The 24,552-nt window shown below is 36.5% G+C and overlaps 4 protein-coding genes across 7 annotated transcripts in view; 3 read left to right on the forward strand and 1 right to left on the reverse strand.

The window, feature by feature from the left end:
- Positions 1-566: 566 nt before the first annotated feature.
- LOC108743068 (D-arabinitol dehydrogenase 1-like) overlaps positions 567-24,552 on the reverse strand; it is a 37,662-nt gene continuing 13,676 nt past the window's right edge. For 2 of the 3 annotated variants that reach the window (XM_018478485.1, XM_018478486.1), the window contains exons 2-8: positions 6,933-6,997; positions 4,689-4,816; positions 4,425-4,591; positions 2,039-2,236; positions 1,093-1,264; positions 837-944; positions 567-786 (exon numbers count right to left, since the gene is read on the reverse strand). In XM_018478485.1, the coding sequence (XP_018333987.1) occupies positions 675-786; positions 837-944; positions 1,093-1,264; positions 2,039-2,236; positions 4,425-4,591; positions 4,689-4,816; positions 6,933-6,997 (950 nt within the window). In that variant the 3' untranslated portion in view covers positions 567-674. Of the gene's footprint in view, positions 787-836; positions 945-1,092; positions 1,265-2,038; positions 2,237-4,424; positions 4,592-4,688; positions 4,817-6,932; positions 7,165-24,552 lie in introns of those variants that run through there. The other variant, XM_018478484.2, reaches the window with a different exon arrangement.
- On the forward strand, positions 7,440-10,000 carry LOC108743066 (zinc finger protein 658B-like). Its single transcript, XM_018478483.1, has one exon. The coding sequence runs from the start codon at positions 8,363-8,365 to the stop codon at positions 9,923-9,925; it is 1,563 nt and encodes a 520-aa protein (XP_018333985.1). The 5' UTR covers positions 7,440-8,362; the 3' UTR covers positions 9,926-10,000.
- LOC108743069 (zinc finger protein 765-like) lies at positions 10,282-11,748 on the forward strand. The gene has a single exon (XM_018478488.1). The coding sequence runs from the start codon at positions 10,494-10,496 to the stop codon at positions 11,442-11,444; it is 951 nt and encodes a 316-aa protein (XP_018333990.1). The 5' UTR covers positions 10,282-10,493; the 3' UTR covers positions 11,445-11,748.
- LOC108743063 (GTPase-activating protein CdGAPr) overlaps positions 11,950-24,552 on the forward strand; it is a 123,888-nt gene continuing 111,285 nt past the window's right edge. The window contains exons 1-2 of one of the 2 annotated variants that reach the window (XM_018478478.1): positions 16,734-19,538; positions 20,980-21,371. In XM_018478478.1, the coding sequence (XP_018333980.1) occupies positions 21,210-21,371 (162 nt within the window). In that variant the 5' untranslated portion in view covers positions 16,734-19,538; positions 20,980-21,209. Of the gene's footprint in view, positions 12,152-16,733; positions 19,539-20,979; positions 21,372-24,552 lie in introns of those variants that run through there. The other variant, XM_018478479.1, reaches the window with a different exon arrangement.

Here is a 24,552-nt window from a genome sequence, read left to right on the forward strand (position 1 = left end):
TGCCGCATCTCACCTCGTGATATACCCTCTCCACGCAGCCGTAACGCTTTTACGTGACACAAAAAAATTGTAATACCCTCCGTCTATATAGAAGTTTCACTTCAAAAAAAAAAAGTTGAGTTCCTTTTATAGTTTCGAATCTGTTTCTGAGCAGTTCTTATTTCAAATACCTATATCAAATTATCATTATCTCCTTAGTGGTTATCTCCAATTGTTTAAATACTTTTAATTTCTTAACTAACGGTTTCACTTTTAGAACAACAAGAGCTCCAATTCATCTTTCGTTTTAGTGATCAGCTAGTTTCGATCTTCAATCTTTGTATAGGTAATTATTGCTGGTTCATGAGTATTCATATGCGCGAAAGGGGGACTTTATTGCATTGAAGTTCCAGGTATACTGTGAACAATGATGACCAATTTTTTTAAGAGGTAGAAATGTATAAACCATTTAACGGACAAAATTTTGTCACTTAAGGCCAAGGTTCATGAGTTCCTGAACTACCTCTACTACATAATATTGTTTATTTTATAATTATTCGTCAGAACACAAGCAACAACAGCGTATATTAACATAATTATTTTATTTATTTAGTAGCTACATGTCAACGTAATAATAAAATTTGTTTTGAAGTCTTAGAAGATACAGAACACTAAAAAGTAGGCAGCTAATGCTTTTAAATTCGAAAAACAGCTTTAGAAATCGTTCCATCTTTTAGAGTTGCTAAAGCTTCTTTGTAGTTGGACAGGCTGTAGGTTTTTATTCCTAACTTTTCAAAATCAAAGTACCTGTAAAGAAGAGGGCTTAAAGATCAAATTAAATTGATTTGGTGTCATACCTTTGTCCCATACTTTTCATTAAGCCGACAGCTTTTGTAAAAGACAATGGATTTAAAAATACTCCAAACAGTTGAATCTCTTTGGCAGTAATGTCAAAGGCAGGTATGCTGGAAAATTGTTATTAATGATAAATAGATCGTGTAGAAATTGTAAGATCTTAATATTTGTGAAGTGAAGCATTTTATGCAGTACAAGGAAGTCCTTGAAACTGAGAAAAATGATTCTCCTATTTTCTCTCTCCAGACCCGGTCTTACCTTATCTTAGCTTCTGGATTGGCGCAACCGAACAAACAAACTTTTCCTCCAAAATCCAGCAAATATATCGCTTCTTCGACAGCTGGTGCATATCCAGTTGTATCAATTATTACATCAAAAAGATTATTTTTCAATTTAAGCTTCGCGGGAGTGACGCATTCAAATCCTGTATCTTTAATTATGTATATTATTACAACAAAATACTGTTTTATTGAAAAGTATATTTGTATTATGAATTTTGAGTAAGAAAATTCAATCTAATTTACAAAGGTTTTGTGTTGAAGGTTCTTAAAGGTAAATCGGAGATTACTATTAACGTGTAAATTATTATTATATTGTAGCGAGCACGAGTGTTTTTGTGTGCGATCGGGGACACGTGTGCCTGAACGACTTATTGATTCGTGACTAGCCGTGGGCACCTTTCTTCATGTGCGCCGTATTTGTAAATGTGTGTGTCTTACCTGCGTTCTGTAGTTAAATAGTTCAAAGAAAAAAGAAACTATCCGGAAGTTTCCAGAAAGTAAACAAAAGAGTATTTAAAGGACCGTTGCAGAAATGAATCCAGAAATAAACTGACAGTGATAGCAGTGAAATAAATAGCACAGTGAATAGTGATATATCAACAATAGTGTAAATAAATAGTTTTTGTCGTTATCAGTCTTAGAAGTTAATGTTGTTAAACCCACGAACATTACAATATTTATTATGAAGAATATCTAATTCTTGGTCAGCAATTTATTGAAACTACCGAATTTGGTTCGCCACTTTCAACTTTTATTTGTTCTCATCAGCACCCCTTAGGAGGTAGGTTCAATAAATCCGTACAAATAAACAGATTGATATTAAGTACCATGATATCAAGTAATGACTGCTTGTTTTTTACGTCATCATATGTTATCCTAAATGATAATTAAACTAAATGCGTAGCTACTCCATCATTACTTACCCAAATTATTCAGTAAATTTCTTCGTGACCCCACTGGTTCAGAAACAATGACATCCCTGTGCCCTTGAGAGTGTAATACACAAGCAAATAAATTTCCTATGATTCCTGCCCCAAGCACCAAAACCTTTTGGCCCGGTCTAATGGGCATTATCTTAGACCATGCGTGAGCAATGCATGATAACGGCTCAAGAAGAACAGCTTAAAAACATTATATATTTGAACAACATTATACATATTACAAGTCAATTTGCAAAAACAATTGTAAAAATGGACTAGTACTGCCAAACCAATACTAAATTATTAATTAAAAGTTAGTAATGTCTTAGACCTTTGGGGCATACCTATGCCTTCTATTTTCTAAAATCTCTATGAAATATATTTGAAAGAATGATGGTTGGGATCTTTGTCAACGTTTAGCCAAGTTTAATTTTATCATATGGTGAAATAATGAGTGTCGTGTTATTATCGTATTATCTCTGCAGTCCCGTTATCTCATGATGTAACTTTAATACATCATCTTGCGTGATCTTTCCCTTGGCGATTATTCTTACTTTGCGCTTTACACACTATGTTTCAATCAACGCACGGAGGGTTAAAGCCAGCGCTACTAATTCTATCTAGGAGATGAGAAAGACCTCCTCGAACCGTTTGGTGTTGGCGGGACCTATCTAATCCTTACAAGCTCAGAAGACTTGGTAACGAGTAAATACCCGTTGAGATGCATCTTCTCTCTTATTACGACTATGAGCCCAACCTAAGACTGTCGCACAGACAGGAAGATTTCCCACCTGGGGTTCCATGCCCTATTTAGATTTTCAAGGGACATGTTCCCCTCCCAGTCGGATTTCCTGCACTCCGGTAGTAACAACCCATCTTAGATTCATAAGATCGACATCTTCTCTCGACGCTTGATACTCATATCGGCCGAACTACTCTAGCCCCCTTTAATGAGTAGAGAAGGATCGGTTGCGGGTGAATATGGTGCAGGTCTCTCCATAGGGATCGCCTCGAATACTAGGCTATAATACTAAGCATCTGGTCTGATAGTTCGAGGTGTTTCTTAAGCTAGACATCTGGAGATTTGCCTATCACGTATTGCTAGCCTCAGATACCAGTCACTGCACCGATCTCGACACCTGCCTGACGACGTCCACGTCCACCTCAACTCTTTAATGCTATTTCAATTCGAAGATTAGTTCCTACGCCATTAATGATCAGCAGTATCACAGCCCACTCAGTTGACCTAACTACCGAGCGGCATGGCCTAGAGGTTTAGACCATTGCTTAGCATTCGGGAGGACGCCGGTTCGATTCCGGGTCCGTCTGCCTTGGTCCAAGTTTTTCTGTGGTTTCCTTGGATCACTTAGGCAAATGCTGGGGCAGCAATATTCCACAGATAATCTTTCATTCTCTTCTGTCTTCATTTCGTCTGTCTCATCTTTCTCACCCGATCCACCACCCACCCATTTCCACGATTCCTGAAAACAGGCTGAAGAGGGCCTTCCGCCCTACCTTCCGGCATAGTCTGGAGGGGCTGTCCGTCCACCAGCATTACTGGCTGGTGAAAATGAAACACCCAAAAGTTTTTTTTTGACCTAACTGCTGCACGGCTAACTCGTTTGGCTTAATAGCCCCACAACAAACCCATCGGCCTAATTGTCACAACGCTGACTATTCTTTATCGCTTGCACACACTAATCGATCCTTTGAGTTAATTTTATAATCCAAATTGCCTAGACCAAACCTACGTATTGCATCGAAAACGATCGGTTTATATTTTTATTTATTCTCACCAGCTATTACTGCTGTTGTGCCGGCAGTCTCTCTGGACTATGCTGGAGGATAACATAGAAGGCTTTTTTCAGTCTCCTTTTCGGGAATAGTGGGAATGGGAGGGTGATGGTTGAAATGAGAAAGATGAGACGGACGAAATGAAGACTGAAGAGAAGATTGGGAAGAAGCCAGAATTGTATATAAAATAATCCGATCAATACTGACTGAAGTAATCTTTTAGCAACAAAGATTGTATAGTGCTTCCAAATGTATATTTGTTTATCAAATACGATATAAGCTACGCCCAAAAATTTTAAGTTACATTATTTTCAGAGTAGTGAAGTAAAGTGAAAGTAAATCGTGATTACCTCTTTATGGTTAAGATTATTATATATGCTGCAGTTTATTTGCCTATTGTAATAAAAGGTATGAATATAAGAACAAAGGCTTTCACGGCCGGAATCCATAGTAGAATGCAGATTCGGGCTATAGGGCCGTGGTCTAAGTGAGGTATGAAGACAGCATGAATGAGAATATGTGAGGTATGTCCATGAATAAATGGTTCAAACGTAATCTTTTAAAAATGTAATAATAAACGAGTGATTAACCATACCTTGTTCTAAAGTTATACAATCCGGAAGTTTATAAACTTCGTCAGAAGGCACACTAACGTATTCTGCCCATCCTCCATCTCTAACAATACCCAATGTATTATTTATTCCACCGTTTTTGCAATAATTCACATTACCTTCGCGGCAGTAGTTACAAATATTACAAGATCTAGAAATATTATTTAGAAAAACGTTATGATTAATTCCTTTTTGTCTCTATAGACATTTTTTGGACGCTATATAAAAAGAGAGGGTTTTTACACTACCTGTTCGGATCTACTGCCACCCTATCGCCAATTTGAAGCCATTTTACATTCCTTCCTTTTGCTTCCAGTATCCCCGAAAATTCGTGCCCTAAAATAAAAGGGGATACTCCGTTGCAAGGGAATGCGCCCTAGAACACATCATTTTTGTGTCAGTAGGTATTTATCTAAGTAGAATAGGAGAAAAGCTAGGTCCAAATGTGTGAACGAGAGCAGTTTTTTTGCCTAACACCTGAACCGTTTTTCTTATATCAAGCATGCAGTAACTATTAGCGTAACTACCGATTGATTGGGCAGATAAGTTATCGATGACCCTGTGTCATCAGAGGTTACCTAAAATACAATTTAGCAGGTATTTTTTAGTATAGAAAGCACTTAATGGTATTAATAGTATGGGAAAAAATTGGGTGGTGTAAGGGAGGTGACCCTTACACCACCGACGTTAACATACTCATAACGTAATGTTTCCACAGACATGTTTATTAAAACTAAAAATAATTGCAAAACATTTATCCACATCTAACTCCAACGTAAGCCTCTCGCTGCATTTAGTTCAATTTTATGATCTACAGAAAGATGGTTTAGTTCTTTAATTTCCTCTCTCCACTTTCACATTCTCACTCACTTTTTAATCCATATTTCAAATACGTTGCAAGTGAAAAGATAAAATACTTTATGTTTCAATTCACGAACTCCTTATTTTACCATTACATGCTATCTAAATTCTAAAGTAATAATGGTGAATGGAGTAAGTGTGAACTATGAAATTAAACTCATGTAGTTAAACCAATGGCATAGAAGACTCAAGGGTTGAAAAACAATTCTCCCTTTTCTGGATACCAGAGTCATAGGTAATTGAATATAACCAGTTCACCTTTGACATGCTATACGAGGGTGGATTGATAAGTTTCCGGCCTAACCAAGAGATGACGCCACTAGGCCTACCTTGAGGTGACATTCTATAGTACCATCCTTGGATAGCTTGTAGCTATAGTTTCAGCCCGATCTCCTTGCTAGTGTAGGTTTGACAGCACGCTGAACAAGACGCCTCTGTGGTTTTCGTAAAAATGGAAAAGCAGGAAAATCGTGCTGTCATCAAATACTTTTATTTGAAGGGGTTAACGCCGAAGGAAATTAAAAAAGAGATGGACTCAACACTGGGCACATCCTCCCCGTCATATTCAACCGTTAAGCAGTGGGTTTCCGAGTTTAAAAAGGGTCGTGTGAGCACCTCTGATGGGCCTCGCTCAGGACGCCCCGTTGAGGTCACAACTCCAGATATGATCGAAAAAATTCATCAAATAGTGCTGGGAGACCGCAGATTGAAAGTGCGTGAGATAGCTGAGACCTGTAAGATGTCATATGAACGTGTGCAACATATTTTGCACCAACATTTGCATATGGAAAAGCTCTGTGCAAGATGGGTGCCGCGTTTGCTAACAGTCGACCAAAAATTGATTCGAAAAAACATTTCTACCGCAAATTTGTCATTGTATAAGCGTAATCCAAGCGAATTTTTGCGTCGATTCGTAACCGTTGACGAAACGTGGGTCCACCACTACACTCCTGAAACCAAAGAACAGTCTAAACAGTGGATTGGACCAGGGGAACCAACTCCAAAGAAGGCAAAAACAATTTTTTCGGCGAACAAGGTTATGGCTACTGTTTTTTGGGATGCAAGAGGTATTATATACATTGATTACCTTGCAAAGGGTAATACTATCACTGGTCAATACTACGCAGACTTATTGCAACGTTTGAGCCACGAGGTGAAAATTAAACGACCTCATCTGGCGAAGAAAAAAATCTTGTTTCATCACGATAACGCACCAGCGCACACGTCAATCGTTGCGACGGCTAAAATCAACGATCTAAAGTTTGAATTGATGCCGCACCCTCCTTACTCTCCAGACCTAGCCCCGAGTGACTATTTTCTGTTCCCTAATCTCAAAAAATGGCTTGGCGGTAAGAGATTTGCGGACAATGAAGAAGTAATCGAAGCTGTAAATGGTTATTTTGAGGAGCTTGACGAATCAGTCTATAGAGATGGCATTAATAGACTGGAACACCGCTATGAGAAATGTATCAGCCTTGGAGGAGATTATGTTGAGAAATAAAAAAAAAAAATTTTTAAAAACCTTGTTTTTCTTGGTCAGGCCGGAAACTTATCAATCCACCCTCGTATATACCTATATATCGATATTGATTCTCGAATATAAACAATTGTATGTTTAAAAAAACACTTACTTGCACAATGTGTAAATCTGTACCACATATGCCGGCATAAGCCACTTTGATTAACACCTCGTTATCTGAAAAGGAAGGAATATCTTTTTTTACCAACTCTAATTTCTTTTCATTTAATGAGAACTGTATAGCTTGCATTTTGCAACGATAGTGTTGATATTAAGCTCTGCTTTTATTTTGTGATGTATTTTGTTATTAAGTAACATAAAACAAATTTATCAATCAGCTAACACCACTAATATCTACTTTACTAATAAGAGATAAAGATAATGGTTTTGAAACAAGCTGTTTACAAGCACATTTACTTTTGTGAATAATAAATTATATGTGCATGTTTGTTTACAAACACTGAGAAGCTTTTAGAAAATGAGAAAAACTTTGTATTCTCTTATCGTAAAAGTTCAAGTTATTTAAAAAATATCCTATCTTATCTAGAAGGAATGTAGATCATCGATAGCAGAAACAAGAATGACTATTAAATGTAAATTTAACAATTTCGGTTTTTCAACTGTATAATTGAAGTTTCTTAAAAACGAATCACTCTGAAAGATTTCAAAGGGTGAATTAAAATTGGGTTGGTTTATTACATCGATTGCAACGGTAGAATGCTACTTATGTGAACTAAAGGAAATTGAACGCAACTATGACAAATGTTTATTTATAAATCTAACCTAAATATAATCAAAAGAAGTAATTGTATTATGAATTGTAATTATGTTTGTTTATAAACAAATCTTGAAGATATTCAAAAGGATCACAAAATTATTATCCTGTTATTTTTAAAGACAAGTCTGAAGAGATTGAAGTGTAATACAAATTTGAAGAAATATAACAAGGTGACCCACATCCTTAAATTAGGAAATTAAAGATGGAATAAGTTTTAAAGAAGTTACTTATCAATTGGAATGCAGTTTATAAATAATAATGTGGAAATAACATCCAATTTGCAACGAAGGTGAAATGAATACATAATTTGCAAGCTACTTGTAAAGAGAGGTTGTGTAGGGATTTAAGAAAACATGTAAAGAATTGTAGTTAATTGTGAACATTTTACTATAAGAAGTATCTGAAGAAACATTTGTATATCCATACAGACAAAATATAGAGCAGTAAAAGTTCAGACTCATCACTGAGCAATTGAAACGAAACAGTTTAAAAGCTTTTCTATTTAATATCCAACCAGTTTTAAACAAAAACTTTAAATGAAGAGTAACTTATTCTTAAAGATGTGAGAGATTAAGAAAGTGTTGTGTTTGTGATAAGTGATAATTTTTGTATGTACAGTAGACACTTCTAAAGTAAAAATTTGTACAGATGTAAAAACTTTTTAGTGTTCTGTGTACTAGACATAAAATGTTTTCGGATTATGGTATAGTTGCAAGAGTGTAATATGAGCACTCATGTAGTCGAGAAACTCTTCAAATGCATAAATGAAAACCACAGACGGGAAAAAACATAAATGTATGTTTTGTGATAAAGCTTTCTCACACAAACGCCACTTAGGTCCTCACTTAAAGATACACACAGGGGAAAAACCGTTTAAATGTAATCTGTGTTTGAAAGCCTTTCCCTACCAATATCGTCTTCGAATTCATTCGAAGATTCATACTGGCGAAAAAGACTTAAAATGCAATATTTGTGAAAAGCGGTTTTCCTTGGGATCTGTTTTAAAAGCCCATCTTAAAATCCACACATTGGAAAAACCGCACAAATGCGCCATTTGTAACAAAGTTTTTACACACAAGCACCAGTTGGGTGCTCATTTAAAAATACACACAGGGGAAAAACCTTTTAAGTGTGACGTGTGTTCGAAAGCTTTTCCTTACCAATATCGTCTTCAAATTCATTCCAGAATTCATACAGGGGAAAAGAGCTTAAAATGCAACATTTGTGAAAAGAGCTTTTCCTTTCGAGCGGGGCTAAGAAACCACATTATGTCCCATGCGGGGGAAAACCCGCACAAATGTACCTTTTGCGACAAAGATTTCGCCCTCAAGAACCAGTTGGATATTCATTTAAGAATGCATACGGGGGAAAAACCATTCAAATGCGACATGTGTACGAAAGCTTTTCGATACGAAGGTCGGCTTCGGTACCATATTAAATTTCACACAGGTGAAAGGGACATAAGATGCAACATATGCGAAAAGCGCTTTTACGATAAGACGGTGTTGAAGTCACATCTTCAAACACATACGGGGGAAAAACCACACAAATGTACCTTTTGCGATAATGCCTACTCACACAAGTATACATTGGCTCGTCATTTGAAGTTACACATGGGGGAGGAATTGTATGAATGTGATGTGTGTGAGGAAAGTTTTTTTAATCGTAATCACTTCCGAAGCCATTTACGAACTCATAGAGGGGAGATACAATTTCAGTGTAACTTTTGTCTGAAAGCATTTACGACTAATTCGAATTTAAAAAGGCACTTTAGAACGCACACCGGGGAAAACCCGTATCGCTGTGCTATTTGTGAAAAATCTTTCGGTTCATGGAACATGCTTAACATTCATATGCGAATCCACACGCGCGATAAGGTTTCCCCCGAAAAAATCTTAAAAAGTAATTTGATGGATGACGTTGCTACCCACTCAGCTAATTCTGATAATGGAATAAACATAAAAATTAAGTCTGATGAAAACGAATTTGAAACTCCAGTTTTTGAAAATTCGACTACTACTGAAAATCAAAATTCTTTTGAATGCTTAAACGGTATAAAACAAGAAATTCAGGCTCATGAAGAATTTTATAATTCTGACAATGGAATAAAGTTGGAAATTAACTCAGACGAAAACGAATTTAAATCCAGAGATTTTAAAGATTCAACTAACATTGCTAAAAATGAAAATTCAGTAGAATGGTTAAATTGTATAAAACAAGAGGTCGAAGTTCCTGAAGTACTTCATAATCCTGATGAAATAACATCGGAAATCAAGTCTGAGAAATTGCATGTGGCAGTTTTTGAAGATCAACTGTTACCAAAATAAAAATTCTTTGAAGTGGTTGAACAGTATAAATGACGAGTTTTCTTTGTTATCATAACCATTCAAATTTTGTCAGAAAATATTCTATAAGAAAATTAAAATAAATATATTGTTGCTACCAATGTATTCACTTGAATTCCAAAATACCTATTATATTATATTGTCTGTAGATACTACTTTTAATCGTAGTTTCTTATAAAATAAACCGTGGAAGAGTTATTGGGATCAGTTAAAATTATGTCGATTACAACGTTAGAATGCTACTTACTTGAAGTAAGATAAATTGAGCGCAACCTGACCGATATCATTATTAGTATTAACTTATCTATGGTATTAACTGTCTATGATCATTAAATCTATGATCATTAACCTTAAATAACTGCAATAAGAATAAGAGCATAAAATTATCCTGAGTTTTTGAAAATGAATCAGAAGAGATTAAATTGCAACACTAATAAGTAGTAAATCGTTAGCTCAGTTCAAGTAGTCTATTTGTGATAAATTTTTCATATGCAGTATTCATTTTAAAAGACAATAAAAATCCACACAAGTGTAAGAATTGTTGTGTTGTATGCGCTTGAGATACCTACCTAAGATGTTTTTGAATTTGAGTACCTTGCAAAAACTTAATATGAGCACCCATATAGAAGGAAAATCTACATTAGGTCGCCATTTAAAATTACACCTAGAAAAATCGTTTAAATGTGATGTGTGTGCCAAGTCTTTTTCTACACCAAGCTCACTTCAAGTCCATTCTAAGCTTCATACAGGGGAAAAACAATTCCAATGTAACATTTGCCAAAAAGCATTCTCGACTAGTGGAAGTTTAAGAAGACACTCCATTACGCACACTGGAAAAAAACCGTATCATTGTGCCATATGTGAGAAGCCTTTAGGGACATGGAACATGCTTATGATTCATATGCGAACTCATGAAAGCGATAAACTTTATAATTGCAATGTTTGCTCTGAAAAGTTCTTAAGAAAATGCTATTTGAAGAACCACATGGCTAGCCATTCAATTGGAAAGCCTTATCTGTGTACAATTTGCTACAAAAACTTCAAAACAGAGTTCACCCTTAAAAACCATAGAAAAAATCATAATTCTGTTGATGAAATAAAATTGGAAAGTAATTGTGATGAAACCGAATGTGAATCCAAAGTTTTTGAATATTCAACTACTAGCAATAGTAAAAATTTTTTTGAATTGTTAGAGATAAAAGAAGAGACTGATGTTCATGAAGAACTTCAGAAGTCTAATGGCGGTATAAAGTTGGAAATTAACTCTGATGAAAACAGTTTCAAATCTAGAGATTTTGTGGTTTCTAAAACTACTGGAAATAAGAATTCTTTTGATTTGTTAAAGAGTATAAAAGAAGAGATTAAAGTTCATGATGAACTTTATGAAAACGAATTTGAAACCAAAGGTTTTGAAGATTTGACTAGTACTGCAAATAGAAGTTCTTTTGAATTGTTAAGCAGTATAAAAAAGGAGATTAAAGTCCCCGAGAAGCTTCATTAGTCCAACAATGGCGTAATGAATGCAAATCTGATCATGATGAATCAAACCAAAGTTTTTGAGGGTCTGATTGCCACTGAAAATAAAAACTTGTGTATTTGTTAAACAGTTCAAATGAAAATATCAAAGTGCACCAAACCCTTCATAATTCTAATGATAAAATAATGACTGACCAAGACCTGATATATTTGAATTTAACGGTTTCTGTTGATTCAGTTACCACTGAGAAAAAAATAATAAAAAGTCCCGAAAAATAAATTTTAAGGGGTAGCGGATTATGTAAACTCTTATAAGTTCCATTTTGTGTGTAACACAAAATAATTCGCAATTGCTTTGTAATAAAATCGTATAATTCGCAATTGAATGTTGTTACTAATTTATTTATAACTCAATTACAATCCTTCATATAAATAATGAAAACTAATCCGTATGATGAGCCATTGGTTTTAAAATTAACTGGTCACCCTGTATATTCTTAACTTTTTATTCAATGAAGAAAACTGTTCTTTAAGCTTTTCTGACGTTCCCTTGAAGCGTTCACCGTTAGATGGCGCATGGTCGAAATTCAATTGTCAATTTGCATTTAATTAATATGGCAGTGCAATCTGAATGTAAGTGGTGGTGTACGTTAATTTAGACAATTTTGTATTTTTGTGTGTGAAAATATGTGTTTTGTGTGACAAAAACGGATTATAACACCGTTAATTGAGGTAAGATTTTACTACGTAGTTTGTTTCTTTTATTTTAGATTTTTAAAACATTGAAAAGAAAAACGTTGATATGTAGCACAAAACAAATTCTACTTTTGTGGTTTTTGTTGTGCTTTCTCCTGCTATTTTAAAATATACACATGAACCATTCCAGAGATCTGAGGGAATTGTTGTTTGCCTTGTTTTCAGCATAAAAATTATAACCTCTTTCTCCAAGCATATCTCTGGCTTTTTCGGTTGTTGATTTATGTTATTTTGATGTCCTCCTTTAAATATGTTTACCATGTAGTTCGATACAGAAATTTTCTGTTGGTCAGATAGTTACAATTATTGTAATAACCCATTTGGTGATAACAATAAAATTATCTGACAATGTAGAATTCGAGTGCATCATGTAATTTGTGTTCAGTAAACCAATTAGTCACCCCATTTCCTCTTCATAGGTGTAGGTATATGTATGTAGTAGTGCCGTTAGCTTGCTTACCTATTAATTAATTTATTTATGCTGATTTATTTGTCTGGTATGCTTGCTTCTGTTGTTGTACGTTACTTGAATTACAAATTGTAATTATAAAACAAGAAACCTTGTTTAACTTTGAAATAGACTTTGCTTTTTTATCATAATTACCCCCTAATTTCAATGCATAAAAGTACTTTTAATAGAAGAAGTTGCAAATAGGTATTAGGTATAATGTAAGGATACTTTTTTTCAAAAGTTCTTTAAACTATCAAAAATATATTAGATACAAATATTTAGGTATACCTCCTAAAAAAACATTAATCGATTTACTAGGCTAGTAGGGGATGTCCACGATTCAATGTGTCTAATCCACTTCAGCATAGGTGTCAAGTATATATTTAGGTAGTGGCTTTTTATTTAAATTTTGACCTACGTCGTATCGCGTTTGATTATTATTAGTTTTATAGAAAAATACGTTATCTTAATTACTAAATGGTTTGTAATTTAGAGGAGACAAAATAGTTAACTAATAAAATACATATTTATTTAGTGATAAGAATATCATCATCACTTGCCGACACGTTTTAACATTAGGCATTCTCTTCTAATAATGTGATTGAAATAGATTTAGACGCATATATAACACTTAATTGAAATTAATTGTATAATTGAAAAATCTATCGAATTGATATGAGGTCTATAATACTGAGGAATTTGCATTTTATTTATTGATCCTTTAAAAACTCATTTGTGTAGAAAAGATTGAGGTACCTATATCTTCTTTTAACAAAGGACGGGGTACACTTTCTACAGAAAATTGGGTTCATCATATGGCTATAAGTAAAATTCTAAAATAATTGAAAAAAGGAAGTATGCAGGTAGTGGATTAAAAGAGGTTTCTTTTCTTTAAAATCATCATTATCATCATCATAAGGTCGTCAGTCCTAAGACTGGTTGGACATGCACCTCCACTCTTTCCTATCCTGAGCTCACCTTCGCATTACCCTAAAACTAGAACATCCTGCATCTTCAATTATCTTCGAACAGTAATCTAATGTAGGTCTACCTCTAAGTACTCCTCTTAATCCTGTTTCTGCATCTAATATGTCTCTGACTAGACCTTCATGCCTGCGAAGGTGTCTTAACAACCTATCTCGCCTATTTTTTATTGACTTCCATACAGTCCTCTGTTGTCATATTCTTTTTAATACCATTTCATTTCGAACCCTCTCTATCCACGGTATCCTCACCATTCGCCTGTAACTCGCACCCACCGTCCATGTTTTGCATCCGTACAGCGTCGCGCTCCAAACATTCAGCTTTAACAATCTTCAAATTTCTAAATTAACCGTTCGCGATGATCGAAACTTCATTTTATTGAAAGTCTTTAAAATCAGTAAACAAAAATTATTTATTGCATGTTCTCAAAATTGCATCCTCAGTAGAGACTGAGCTGGAGTTTTAGAAAATGTCGTAGAGTATGATGATACGCATTTGAATATTTTAGTACTCTTCTAACATTTTCATAGCCTTCAGAACAGTTGAAATCATTTTTAGTTGGAAGCTTTACTCTAGGAACATAAATTATTTCTATGATTCGTCAAATCAGACTTTTCTCAAGTTAGGAGCACCTACAGAAGCATCCAATTTGTGAGGAAGTAGCAGGTTAAAAGATTCTATGAAAATTCTGAATCTCCTGTTTTTCTGTTCCAACAAGGTCCATTTAAATATATGGATATCCACTTGCTGAAACGAATCCCGGCGTAAACTACGCCATTTGTGGTATTTTCTAAAACGCGCTGTTAAGACAGACCACTTCCAATTATTTTATTTACTTAGATCAAGTCCATTATGATGTTTCAGACGCTATTTTTCATTCTTTCGACTAATTTTGTTTTTTATTATTCTTACTGATGATGCTTTGTTTTAAGAACATGATTTTGTAGATGATTATATTAGAGCGAATATTGCACAGACCAATGCCATCAGCGAGTTATAAAAAACAAATTGTTTAATAAGAGTTTAACATAGTGGCATTCTGCGGCCGAGTCCCACGGATATTGTTTCCACCGCGTTCTATTTTGGGCACACAGTGAAATTAATATTCATTTAATCGTAAGAAAAAGACGCTTCGCACCAAACGTCACACTGTCGTCGTTTCCCGAGTCATCGCGTAAGTACCCAAATGAATTATAATAGGAAGCGTGACTTGTTTAAAAGCATCTACAGGGCGAATACCTTTTATCGATTGCGTATCATTATATTTAAAATAATTCCAATAGACAAGTGGTATATACTGTCCAAGTAATTGAGAGGGAGACGGGCTAAAAGGGCTATAGCTAAAATCCCTCTTTCTAGAATACATTAAGTAGATAAAGATCGTGCGCTGAAGGTCCCGTACCTGGTCGAGTTGATCATCATTATCATGATAATGTTGTGCTAATATGTTAATGAGCCAGCGTAGACTGCAGTTTAATGTAATCGAGTGTAGCTGTCTCCATATGACTTTATGAAATTAGTTAACCATTAAAAGATGAAACGGCGCTTTAGGTCCACGATCAATATCCAGGATCCAAGAATTTTTAATTAAAAATGGCGAATTTGGTCGTGCTGAGCTTGTTTAAACGCCAATATCAGGGCCGCATATGGCGTGTTCCATAAGGGTGACGTAAATAATATAACGTAAATGAGTGCTGAGGAGTTTATGAATGCTTGATGTGGAACTAAAAGCGTTTTCATGTCCAAATTCTTCCGATTTGGATGTGATCAGGAATCCTTACACGAAACTGATCTACTTGGTCTGGTTGAAAAGGCCAAAAGGTACTTCCCTGGACAGAAATTTGTATTACCTACTTTTGTTTATTGAATAATAGAAACGCGTTAGAATCGGGAATTCCGGCTATTCATCCTGTACATAGATTTAAGGACGCGTTCATTGTAAAATGATCGCCGTGTTCATCGCGTAGTACGGGTCGTGGACTGCTTTCTAGTGCGCTGTGGCGACGGCTGTCCGTAAAATGCTTTACGATAATGTTGTATTTACTGGAGTTGTTGAGGAACAAAAAAAAAAAAGAAAAAGAACACGGTCAGAAGCAAAAGGGAGCGAAGCGAAGTTTATGTGGGTTACTTGTATGCGAAACGGTAGCCAAAATTACTTTTACATCGACGCGACGCCTTTACTTGTTGACAACAGTGTTGCTTTACGTTACTTCACGTAAACTGATTCTATTTCTGTCACTTCGAGTGTTATTTACGATTAAAATTGCAGCCCGCAAAATGTTCGAAATGTTCTATAGGTGGTCATTCTATTTTGTAGAATTTTACAATTTTTAAATTACATTAAATTTTTGATAGTTAGGTAGTCATAGTCATGCTCTTTTTACAATGCTTGTAATTTTTTAAATATTTTTTTAATTTCATTAAACTGTTCATTTTTCTAAAAAGAATTTTATCATGAAATTGAGTATAGTAAAAATTCATAAATTCCATAAATATGCCGCGAATACAGAAACCGTGGATATAGAATGGTAATTAGTATGGAGTCATAGGGGATATGTTCCAAGGTTCCAAAATAAAACCAGTGTACCAAAATAAAAATCAATGTATTATTAATTCGCAATTACAATCAGCTTTAGGCAAAAGTCTAAAAAATTTTAATGATTTTTTCTGCTTACTCGATTACATCTTCTATAAAAGCTGCTTCGGCACGTACCAACCGTACATACTCAAAAGGTGCCGATACATTAAGGGGATTCAGTAGTACACGCGCTGTAGAGTAAAAACCTGCTTATCGGTTCTAGATATCATGAGTTTATTGTTTGGATCAGAGGTTTGAAATTTTGTAGTAAGACAGATAAAGCTTCGTTCTAAATCTTGTCGAAGGCCACTTTTAAATTTTTTAGTTCCTATTAAAAATACGTGTCCTACAAGAAGCATCAACTTTAAGCACTTGTAAAAGCTTTTAATGACTATATTATTGAAAACCAAAAACGTAGCGAGTTAGTGTGATCCTTTTTCTGCTACCATACAAAAAATCACATATTTATCTCGCCCTGTTAAATCACTGTGTTTAGAATAGAAACCATGTTTTCGGAAAAATTCACACTAGGCACGAGCGGTCTATTGCGGTCAATCCTCTTAATAAATGACACCGAATCCTTTTCTGTTTACCGATTGCATCCGCGAATTATGAAGTTTTTAGCCGCGAATGCATGAACTGGGTTGCAATTTTTTCACCCGTGAATAATGAAAAAGCGAATGAGGAACTTTTACTGTATTGTAAAAACGGCCAGAATATTTAATTTTCAATGACTACACGACGTGTGAATAGCGTTTATCGTATTTTACTCGCTAATCCCTTTTATTAGAAACCGGTGTAAATAGGGTTGCTAGGGATAATTAACCCACAATCTTGGGCTGTCAATAACAATTTTTTAATTTAAGTCTTCCAGGAGCACCACTAGCGCCGCTCAAAGATTAATCATTGATAAAGTCATCACCATCTTAGGTAATGCTCATTTAGTAACTTTTTAATAAGACGAATTTATTTTATTATATCCATTTGAGAGTATATCATAATCATGCTCTTCTCGTTAGAAGCGTTATCTTGTAACTAATCGGATGCCAATGCCTCCAGTCTAAAAGTTCGTCGTTTGTTGGTCGCGGAGACGCATACCTCTTTGGCATGCTCGCGTGCTTAAAATGCCTGTACAACAGCCAACTATTTTGACAGTGAATGTTTGAGAAACGGTCCTGCTTTAAATTCTGCCAAAATTTGTAAATTCATAAAGTACCGTCATCACGTATGTTACATAAAAAAGGACGTACTACACTATGAACTAATGAATTCGATTAAATTTTTGTGATCGAAAAATCTAAAAAAAAAAAAAAAGAAGACCTGTATGAAATGCCAGAATTTTGCAATTTTACTAAATTTGTGTTACTTATTTTTGGAGCTGTAGTATTCTCTCATTTGTATTGCATGTGGCTTATCTATATAGACGTCATGCATTTCCTTCGAATGCTTATTAGAAGATTCTTTTGAAATTTTTAGCACTTCCATCGGACGTAGTTGATACTGCAATTTGTTACTACTAAAATTAGAACAGTTTGTTTAATAACGTTTTAAAATACTTTTCAGGTTTATTAAAATATTTCTTGATTGTTTTCCACAACACACACTAATTGTCGTTATCAAAAATTGATGCTGAATAGTTCCATAAATCCGTAGTTGAAGAGAAAACTCCCAGAGAGAACAACATGACAATGTCGACTACTTGTTATTATTAGTTATACTAATATATTGGATTTTGCGGTCTTCGAATGGGTGGGTAACCCCACTTGGCATTCATATAATCCCTGCCAGCTTCAAAAAATGCTTCCCAAACTGAAGAATCTTAGGAGATTCGAGTGAACGGTGAAGTTAGTCGCATCCAATAGTGCTGGGTAGTGGTAAAATGATAAGGAGCGATTTTTCCGTGTCTAATTGAAAACTGAGTTTGAGCTGTGATAACTCAGTTCTCCGTTTCTTGTCAGGATCTCTACGTCTTGCTCCTTTGCGGACTAAGAATTGACTCATTCCAGCCTCCACAGTTTGTGGATGTAATGAAAGTCCTCCAGCCTCATTGCGCCTCCCGTTTTACACATCTTGCAATATTTTGCTTGGTCAAATAGTCTTTCCCTGTTGTCAGTGTAGAAGACATTGCTGTAGTTACTTAAACTGTTGAAAGTTTAGGGTTGTACGACAGCAGTTCATCTCTAATATTTGTAACTAGTGTAAATGCTAGTTTTGGAGGTTGCTACATTTTTCATTAGCAGTAAAAAAAACCGCTTTGTCTAAATTTTTAAAACAAATCCCGTATCACAAGGAATTTTACAGAGCGAAAGTATCCATGGAATCTGGTCTTCGGGATAGTTGACTACCCTAATTTCATTATGAGTGAAACTAGTTTTGAGTGACTTTGTTTAAAGGTACGTACCTAAAGGAAAGAGGTGCCTACTTTTGAAACGACTTCTATATTTCCTTATGCAAAAACAAATCTGTAACATTCTCACAAGAGCGCAATTTCCGCATTTGATGGATTCAAAAAAGTATGACTTTCTTTTTTCTAGAAAACAAGAGTGGGCACACGCCCTTGTTACATTATGCAGCGACCGTCACTGCACTTGTGTTGCATCAAACTTGAACCAAAAAAAAAAAAGAAAAGGCCACGTCCTTTTCCCAATCCTAAATTATTTATATACATCCGTTCGACAGGCGTATGTATATATTTATGTATTTCTACAACATCCTGTAGTTACGTGTAAGAACGCGTGCGCTTCGCGGCGTCGTCGTCGTCGTCGTTCTATAGACCGTCGCTCGCGTAAGAGCGTCGTAGCCACCCCGGACCCACGCGTGAAACGCTCTGCTCGTTCTCTCTCGTCGTTGCGTGGTGTCGTTATCATCGAGAGTGCTCTGCGCGCAATCTGAACAAACCGCGATCGTTTAGGCGGCAGTCGCAGGTAGCTCTGGCGGCTGATGTCGTGGTGCGATGATACTGTTTTAATTCTAACTGCACGCGACCACAGGTGTTCTTGCTTGTTTGTTATCGTACGTAAACGGCCTACGCGATTGATTTTTCGCGGCAAACGGTGGTGACTGTTTAGTGTGCGGTGTCTGAGACAAAATGAGATGATGAAGAGTGTCGTTGCTATGCGGAAACGAAGGCTGCAGGCAATATTGTGACGGTTGTGATGAGGTGACTAGGGAGGGACTGTGGTTGTCGGAAGTGCAACGTGGCAGTGGAGAGGGTAGGAGAGTGCGGTCTATTAGTGGACTAATGAGCGGTAGTTCTCGTTTAGGAAAGTGGAAGTAGCTATACGGGGACGATTACGTGTTACGAGACAGAAGAACAGGGAAAGGGCGGGATTGTTGTAGTGTGCCAGACAGTAGGCCCTTGACAACAATAGAATAATAAATAGCATTTGTTTAATAACGTGTATTTCTGATCACGTCATTTAATTTTTTTAACTTTCTCGATTTCTTCTTTACTTTAATGAATAGCATGTCTTATTCAATCAAACTTAAAACCGACACTTAAGTGTTATCCAATTAGGATGTAAAAATGACAATATAAGGTTTTATTCGTCATAGCCCCCCCTTCACTTGAGGTTACAATATACAATTCGTGATGTATGTAGTCACTTTTACAAGACAATACTGTTTTGTAGGGCGTCTAACTGAATTTGGAGTGCCTGATTGTACGGATCGGCTACAGGGTTTCCGTAATAGAGAACGTTCCATTCGCAAACAAAAAGTTCGAGTAAATCTCCGAATTATCCGAAATATAAACCGGCGGTTTATCTTTAGCCGAGCGTGTTTATGGGGGTCACTGTTTTTTATATATGCAAGGAAAAGTAGGGAAAGAGCGAATATAAAGATATGAGACGAAAAATTAGAAGAAGTGGCCGATTTTAGGTATCTAGGAAGTGAGATAAGTCAGGAAGGAAGGAGTAGTAGGGATATAAAGCAGAGGATAGTGCAGGATCGAGTCGCCTTCAATAAAAAGAAGTCACTTCTATGCTCGTGAACGGTTAATTTAGAAATTCGAGAAAGGTTGTTAAATGTGTATGTTTGGAGCACGGCACTGTACATGGACAGTAGGCGCGGCGAATGATGAGGATACCGTGGATGAGAAGGTTGGACATCAAGAGGTATTAGAAAAAGTAAGAGAACAGAGGACTCTATGGAATTCAATAACAAATAGGCGAGTTAGGTTGGTAGGACACCTCAGGCATGAAGGTCTGGTCAGGAACATATTAGAGGCAGAAACGGAAGTTAGGAGGGGTATTCGCAAATAGTTAAGGATATGGGTTGTTCTAGCTTTAGGGAAATACGAACTTAAGTCGTGCTGAGTAAGCCTAATAAGATAGAGCGACGTAGTAATATGCGTTAAGGCGTTGTTACAACAGAAAGTTGAGGCAATTAGACGTTTAGATAGAGATGAATTGCTTGAAAAGGTAGCAAGTTACTTGGATGTGGGGGGAGTACCTTTTGAAATAAACCGCTAAAGATTTCAAAAGTGGTCTGATGGTGTTCTGACATCGCCAGAATCGCCACAAAAAAACTATGAAAAAGGGGAGATATAAGTATATCCGTTTTATCCGAATATCTAAATTCACTTGTGTCCACAATGTTTCGGATAATCGGGTCTACCATATTAATAAAAGCTAAAACTACATTAATTAAATCAAATGCGTGATAATACGTCTTGTAAGAAATCGATTCGACATTAGATTTAGTTTGCTTGTTGATTAATCGAAAGTTTTTTAATATCTCCGAAATTCTTCTGTCTCGTTTGCAACATTGTTGTTTCGTGTTTTCCACCAGATGAAGTTTCACCTTACGTTAGCTGCGTTACGTACGCTTCTCGTTGTATGATCTGTGTTGGATTTCTAAAAAGTATCGCAGAACGCTACCCGCCGCTCCCGTAATGGCAGTGACATACAAATCCGAATACGTTGTTTGTGTAATAATTTTTATTGCTACAATCGAGATGGTGAATATAAATAAAAGTGTTTCAATCATGTTTAAAGTCACGCCGTCGTCAAATAACAGTAATGATGATGATGATGATGCAGCGGGAAAAGTTTCAAGTGATATCTGCGTATCAAGCACGTGATACGAAGATTGGAGAGAGAGAGCGCGAGAAAGTCGGATACATGTGTCTTCCACAAATGCGAAGGGTGCTGAGTGGATTTGCCGAAACGTTGGCATGCTCTGTAAGTAGCAGTAATCGTGAGCTTAGTCTCTTCCTCTCTTCCTTTAGAAACAAAATATTTTTTTTATACCTGGAAATTGTATCAGTATCCTCCCGTACGGTTTCCTGATTTCTTTCCAAATGCTAAGCCAAGGATCTAGCTAGAGCGTCGACCGCTAATCAATGCCACTCAGTACATCAATTTCCTTATTAAACAATATTTGGCTTTTCCTTACGTTCTTTTATCATTTTTGCTTGATATTGTAATGTTCGTGGGTTTAACAAATGAACTTTTAAGACTCACAACGACAAAAACTATTTATTTACACTAATTATTACTAAAGGACTTAAAAGCACTATTAAATTATTACTAACTTAGGTAATTATTCTATTTATTTACACTACTGTTACTATTCACTGTTCTATTTATTTCTTGATTCACTACTGCAACGGTCAATTTATTTCTCCTCCACTTCGGCGATCGTCTCTTCCTTTTTATACTCCCTTGCCACCTTTCGGGAACATTCTCCAGCCGTCCAGAGAAGTCTCGTTTTCTTTGAACGGTTTAATTGTTTTCCCGGAACGCAGGTATGACACACACGTTTACAGATACAGCGCACGTGAAGAAAAGTGCCCGCGCGGCTAGTCGGCGAATCGATAAGCCGCTTACACACACGTATGCTCGATCGCACACAATCACGCTCGTGGTCGCTACAATATTTACGATTTTATTCAAGTATGTTATAATTTAAGTAGGTTTTTGGAATTTCTTGGTGGTACTGAACTGAGGATTTATCTAAACCCGGAAAACATCATGTGACAGTGTTGTATTTTTCACATTCCGCACTTTTGCTCATGTGTTACTTTATTTCAGTCAAAGATTCATTAAGATTTCCTTAAAGTGCTTAAATCTCATCTCATCTCGAATATACACTTGCAGACATAACACGTATAGTTGAAATTAATCATCATCCATGTGTTTAAATTTCTAGAGACCTTAAACTTATTTTTAGAGAAACTGTCTGTAATATTTTTTGAATTATACAAACACAGTTGAAAGTTATTTGGCAAAAATTTTTGTTCAGAAATTCTTGATTTGTAAACATTACGATATTATTTCTCGTGTTGCTGCCATTCATAATTTTTTTAAATAGGTTTCTTCTGTCATGTAGTGGTCATGAACGCATCGACATGCATTACATGTATTTGAAAAAACATATTATGTTGTAACATAGTTACAATTCCTCGTTGAATAAAGTGTACTTGTTTAGGTTAATTTAAGAAGACGAAGCCAACAATAACATAACGATAAACAAATTCATTACCATGTCTGACCTAAGTGGAACCATGAATCGCCTTTAGGCTGCTATGAATATTGATCGTTATTTATTGGTTTTAATCTAAAGGAACTCAGTTATTCATGATTAAGAATGTAATATCCACCTTTTTGTTTATTTGAAAAGCGAACAGAAACTCGCTGTCATTTCATTTCTTCTATTCGCTTTCACCATTTGTGATATTCTTTTTCCTCTTTCATTCCCAACCCATGCATTCAAACTCCCTCTTATCATTCTACAAGTGTCTGTGGTCAAATTCTACCCCATTTCTTAATTTATTGTAGATCAATGTATGAGTACGTAGCCATATTGATGCGAAAGACAACTAACGTAGATTGTGTTTCTGACAAGAATCGATGTAAGATTTCAACATCAGGAGATGATGGTTCGATACTTTCAGCATCTGAGGGTTGGCCAGGAGTAGTGTTGATGTAGTGCCTTGTTGAATGATTGGGAAAAGTGCCCTGACTGCTGCACTGGGTCGAATTAATGATGGAAACTGCTGTAGTTAATCGTAGTATACTAAAGTGTCTGGTTTCGTATCTGTGAGGAAAGTGGCGGAGGGTTGTCTCAGTTAGCCACCTGACCACATGTGGCGAGGTGGGTGAATCAATCCAGGAATCTGTGCTTGCTTAAATCTACCATCAATTGGTAGTGCGTTAGGAAGTCAGCACTAATGATGGTTTTGTGACGTCAGGTATAAATGACTTGGGATCTACACACATTTCAGGACCGATGTCGGCTAAGATGTTTTGGCGTGCGATTCTGTCCGTGACAGATAGGCGACGTTGCTTTGTGTGTAACTCACTTGTGGCCATTAGTAACTTTCTAGCTGATTTCCGTTATTGTGGGTTGTACTTGTGTGCTTTGCCTTTGACCATTTGCCCTACTATTCTTATTGGAATGCCGTTGGGTAGAAAACTGCGTGAATTTGAATGGGATTGGGTCTTCACTTTTCCGGCCATGTGTCGTCTTATGTTCAAATTTATCCGGAGGTTGGTTGGTTAAGATTTGGATGGTCTCCGAAGTGGAACTGGTCGAGGGACTAACTACTACTGTGGTTTGCGTTGAGATTACATTCATGATGCAATCGGGTACCTCTGCTACTTCCTATGATGGTTTGAGACGATTTGACCAAATAGTTCGCAGTAAATTATACGGCATAGTGGTCTCGGCCGGTCCGTGGAGGTGGTGCGCTTCTTCGGAGTTCCCCAGCCGACGAATAAGTGCTGCCTTGGTGGTAGCGTACGGTTCAGTCCGCGGGGGGATGATGACAATGATGTTACGCAATTCCGCCGTGTAGTGAAGATTCAGGGTGCCTAGCACATACGCAAACTCCCTGGATTCGAACGTAATTCCGTAGGCCTCAAAACAGTCGACCCTACAGAAAATTTGGAATCGGTGGGCACGAAGTGGGGTAAATTGACGTCTGGTCGGTCGACAGAAATGGAGGAGCGGCGGCGGCTTGTGACTTGGCTTGGCATCAACGTTGAGACTGGCTTGGGCGATGTTTTTTGTTTATATTCTCAGTGCCGAATTGTAGGATTGCGCTGACTAACGTACTCGTGATGAGGACCGGCTGGTGGCGAATGTTAGAAGAGCGAAGCGAAGCAGAAGCCTCCTCTCCTAGTTGTTGTACATGTTGCCGTAGTTTCTGGACAAAGTCGGAGGTTGTAGTAGCTTCCTGCTCCGCCTTTCCTAGAAATTCGTCTGGAAGTCGTAGAGGTTCATCGTACACCATCTCTGCTGCAGTGGGATTGCAGGTCGTCCTTCCATGCCGAACGTATCCCTAGCATCACCGTTGGCAGGGTTTCGATCCATTTCGCGGAACGGTGGCACTTGATTGCGGCCTTCAGCTGCCGGTGA

The sequence above is a fragment of the Agrilus planipennis genome, unplaced genomic scaffold (genome assembly GCF_000699045.2).
Source record: "Agrilus planipennis isolate EAB-ADULT unplaced genomic scaffold, Apla_2.0 scaffold118, whole genome shotgun sequence".
Lineage (NCBI taxonomy): Eukaryota > Metazoa > Arthropoda > Insecta > Coleoptera > Buprestidae > Agrilus > Agrilus planipennis.

What these genes read in the sequence shown, in the direction of transcription:
- LOC108743066 (XM_018478483.1), top strand. Translation starts at nt 8,363, where the DNA reads ATGAAAACCACAGACGGGAAAAAACATAAATGTATGTTTTGTGATAAA.
- LOC108743069 (XM_018478488.1), top strand. Translation starts at nt 10,494, where the DNA reads ATGCGCTTGAGATACCTACCTAAGATGTTTTTGAATTTGAGTACCTTG.